A 4475-nucleotide genomic window follows, 5' to 3' on the forward strand; every position below is an offset into this window, starting at 1 on the left:
AGTCTCACTACCAATGTTACACCCTGGTTGAATTCAGGTTGTATCACAACTGCCTGTGATTGGGAAGTCCATAGGCGGTGCAAAATTGGCCCAGCCGTCCGTGTTCCCTCCAGGTTAGTGCCGGAGTGTAAAGCCGTTCATTGTAAATAAGAATTTGTTCTTAACTGACTGTTAGTTAATATATATATATATTTAAACTTTATTTACTATATATATATTTTTTAAAACAACCGTGTTTAGTAGCATGTTCTACCTGTCTTATGAACGCTGCAGTTCAGTTACCTTGCCGTCCTCTCCGAGACGAACACGTATCTCATCAGAGCTGAACTCAACACTGTACACCTCACCATCGTGGGCTAGCTCAAACAGATAGAGGGGACCAGATCATAACGCTGCATGTCTAGGAAGAATAAGGGAGATAAAGCATACATGTTATAAACTGCTCATAGCAACAGTCAAATTAAACACTGACATGCTCCTAAGAATGAGAAGTAAGGGACGATAAACATTGACTAGTAGCACTGCTGAAATAGCACAGTCATAAACACTGCATGTCTAGAGCCGAATAGGGAGATAAACACATGGTATAACTGCTTCATAGCACAGTCATAACACTGCATGTCTAGAGAGAATAGGGAGATAAGCAACATGTTATAACAGGCTCATAGCCAGTCATAATGCTGCATGTCTAGAGCGAATAGGGAGATAAACACATGTTATATAACAGCTCATAGCAAGTCATAAGTTGCATGTCTAGAGAGAATAGGGAGATAAGCAATGTTATAAACAGCTCATAGGCACAGGCACAACGTTGCCATGTTCTAGAGATAATAGGAGATAAGCACATTTATTAAACAAGCTCATAGCACACGTCCATAACGCTGCATGTCTAGAGAGAATAGGGAGAAAAGCACATGTTATAACAGCTCATAGCCAGTCATAACACTGCATGTCTAGAGAGAATAGGGAGATAAGCACATGTATTAACAGCTCATAGCACAGTCATAACGCTGCAATGTCTAGGAGAGATAATTAGGGAGATAAGCACATGGTTATAAACAGCTCATAGCCACAGTCATACGCCTGCATGTCTAGAGAGAATAGTGAGATAAGGAATAGGGAGATAAGCACATGTTATAACAGCTCATAGCACAGTCATAACGCTGCATGTCTAGAGAGAATAGGGAGATAAGCACATGTTATAACTGCTCATAGCACAGTCATAACGCTGCATGTCTAGAGCGAATAGGGAGATAAACATGTTATAACAGCTCATAGCGCAGTCATAACCATGCATGTCTGGAAAATAGAGAGGCATGTTATAACAGCTCATAGTACAATCATAGCGCTGGATGTCTGAAGAGGAGGAGCGGTAAGAACATGTTATAACCGCTCATAGCACAGCCATAGTGATGCACGTCTGGAGGACAGAGAGAAAATAGAGGCACATGTTAACACGCATAGAAATATTATTATTAGAACAGCAATCTCCATTGAAGTCAACGAGGGGCATTTTTCATTCTAGTAATTCTATATTCACAGCCTCCTCTTCACTCAGAGACCTCATTGCAGTCAGCTATGTCAACTCCCGAGATCTAGTTATTAGTGCCTACAGTATGTCAAGCATTATAATGCATTATGAAGAGACTATTCACAGGAGAAGTGTTCCCACATCATCTATTTCACCTCACACATCAAATATCCATTAAGCACAAGTCAACAGAATGAGTGAGAGTAAATACATTACCGAACAGTCTAATTACTCCGTCAACAGCTCCCGTGACCAGTAGGTTTCCGTTGTGGTTGAAGGATGTACAGTTGATGGCTACTGGACCAGGCTCCAGAGAGAACTGAAGCTAAAGGACGATGGGATAGGACATGGAGATATCACATGGTTCGGTGAGGGGAAAGACATGAACGAGGCTACAGGGCTTTAACTTCAGACGGGTAGAGTATACATGTAACAGATTTCTATAATATATAGTACATATCTAGAAATTGTATCTATAATATAATATTTACGTATATATAACTGTGATGCATTTCGACAATGTTTTAGCAAAATAAAGTACCTGATCTCAGAAAAATACCATCAACTTTAAACTATAACTGCAAGCAACACTGGTGAATGAGAGAAATAATAGAAATTATCCTCCTCTACAAGGACTTGGGTGTTTGGGTGACATAGTACACGTGTTCGGGTGACATAGTACACATGTTCGGGTGACATAGTACACGTGTTCGGGTGACATTGTACACGTGTTCGGGTGACATTGTACACGTGTTCGGGTGACATTGTACACGTGTTCGGGTGACATTGTACACGTGTTTGGGTGACGTGTTTCCTACAGCAGTACCTGCTGTTTGACAGTCTTGGTGTCCCAGAGCAGCAGCTGTCCAGAGACAGAGAGGGGATTGAGGAGACGTGGTACTGTCTCTGTCACACTCCCAGAGCGCCCAGGCCCAGCGTGTGCTGCTGCAGAACACACAAAGGACGTCCCACTGGGGCTACAGGCTAGGGACAGGATCCTACACAACACCACACAGGAACAGGACAGGAGACACCAGACAGTTCAGTCAGTACAGTAATGCCTTCCATTACTAAACCTCCTCAGGGTGGTTTACCAGACATATTAAGATGGAGAATCTCCATAGAATTGTTGTTATTGTCCAGGACTAGGCTTAATCTGTGTCTGGGAATCCACCCCTCTGATGAGACATGAATACTTCTGCTACAGATATCCATTATTCCAACCATGATGCTTTGTCAAATCCCTCTGAATAAGAGGCACTGAGCTTACCGTGGATGAGTCTCATCTATGGCCATCTCATACAGGTTCTTCTTGGCCTCTGTGTCGTACAGCCTCACCGTGCCCACACCACTGCCCAGTAACAGCTAGAAAAAGGACGCAAGACCAAAGACCGTATTACTGACGGGGGTTTCCACTTTCACACCTCACCCTGCAAACAGTCAGAGACCAGGGTGCTGAGGATGCCATAACTACCTCATGTAAACATAGACCTGACCTGTTCGTTAGGCACCCAATGGGAAGTAAACAGACTGAAACAAGGAGGGACAACTGGGACTTATCCAATAAGAAATGCTTGTTTTTGCTATGATGTACCCTAATGAACATAATAACCCTGATGTGCTGTGTTAAGGTCAGAGGTCATACCAGTCTGTCAGGCTTCGTGGCCCACTCCAGAGACAGCACAGGGTTAGAGAAGCTGTGTTAAGGCCAGAGGTCATACCAGTCTGTCGGCAACATCGCTATGTAACCACCACTATTTAACCTTTAAACGAATTGTTTAAAACCTGGGCCAACTTTTTTTTGCAGGGTAACATATGAGACAAAATCTTACGGTGTTTTCCGAACGTAGGAATATTAAAGGGTTGATTCTTTTATAAAACACCTTCCTCATATTGTCATTGAAACAGTATTTCTCTCAATGTTTCAACTTTCTTTTGTTGGTCCAGCAGCAAAGACCAATTTTTCGATATTAACAAACCCACGCATTTCGGAACGTTCCCGCTTACGCCCTTTGCTGCCCGTATTAACGTTGAAGAAATAGCCTAATAATTTAAACAACATTTTAATGCTTAAACGTTCGAATCTTTCCATCAGCCTCATTGCTTTTAAAACGTTGTAATTTTTAATGTGCCAGCGGTTACCTTTAATTGTGATTTTATTGTCCCAGAATTATTTTTTTTTGGGCAATATTTATTTTTTCTCGCGGACGATAACAATGCTTCGGAACACACAGATTAGCGTCATTACCTTTTGTACACACAGGATGACATTCCCTTTCCAATGAAACGCTGCGTTGCGTTGCAGAGGCAGTTGCCGTGCGTGCTGTGTGGTGAGGTACGTTGGATTTATCGAACGTATACGTCAAACGTTCTGCGTAGACGGCTTGACAGGAAATGGGAGCAGGACGGTGAATGTTTGAACTTTTGTTGTAAAGTATCCAGCTGAATGCTGAGGGACCATTCTGTCGCAACGCGCTGTTCGAAGGCGTAGGACGTTGTTCTTCACTAGTATGCCCTTACTTCGCGAGCTGCGATGCCTGTGAGAAGGACCCGATCATGCTGACAGGCATTGGCGAATAAAATGAGATATCTGAGAGAGTCATGTGAGGTGGAGGTTCGGAGCACGCGATTTGGCAGCTGGAGAAAGGAATTAGTCCAGCCCAAGGGCACAACCGGCCACTTGGCCACCAAGCACAGGATATTTAGGGGCCATACGGCCATACCAAGGGGGCTCTACTTTAACAACAGCTTCTCTACCCTGTGCTGTCTCTGGAGTGGGCCACCAAGCCTGACCAGATGTAGACCTTCTGGCCTTAACACAGGTCTCTAACCCAAGTGCTGTCTCTGGAGTGGGGCCACGAAGCCTGACAGACTGGTATTGACCTCTGCCTTAACACAGCGTCTCTAACCCTGTGCTGTCTCTGGAGTGGGCACCCAAGCCTGA

The 4475-nt window shown here is 43.8% G+C and overlaps 1 protein-coding gene across 1 annotated transcript in view; it reads right to left on the reverse strand.

Annotated features, from left to right (window-relative positions):
* The window catches only part of wdr91 (WD repeat domain 91), a 25606-nt gene that overhangs the window by 8795 nt on the left and 12336 nt on the right, over positions 1-4475 (reverse strand). Inside the window, exons 5-9 of the mRNA XM_024141310.2 lie at positions 2802-2896; positions 2358-2529; positions 1748-1856; positions 1141-1171; positions 283-361 (exon numbers count right to left, since the gene is read on the reverse strand). Coding sequence (XP_023997078.2) covers positions 283-361; positions 1141-1171; positions 1748-1856; positions 2358-2529; positions 2802-2896 — 486 coding nt within the window. The remainder of the gene's footprint in view (positions 1-282; positions 362-1140; positions 1172-1747; positions 1857-2357; positions 2530-2801; positions 2897-4475) is intronic.

Source organism: Salvelinus sp. IW2-2015, unplaced genomic scaffold (assembly GCF_002910315.2).
Source record: "Salvelinus sp. IW2-2015 unplaced genomic scaffold, ASM291031v2 Un_scaffold2491, whole genome shotgun sequence".
NCBI classification, from domain to species: Eukaryota; Metazoa; Chordata; class Actinopteri; order Salmoniformes; family Salmonidae; genus Salvelinus; species Salvelinus sp. IW2-2015.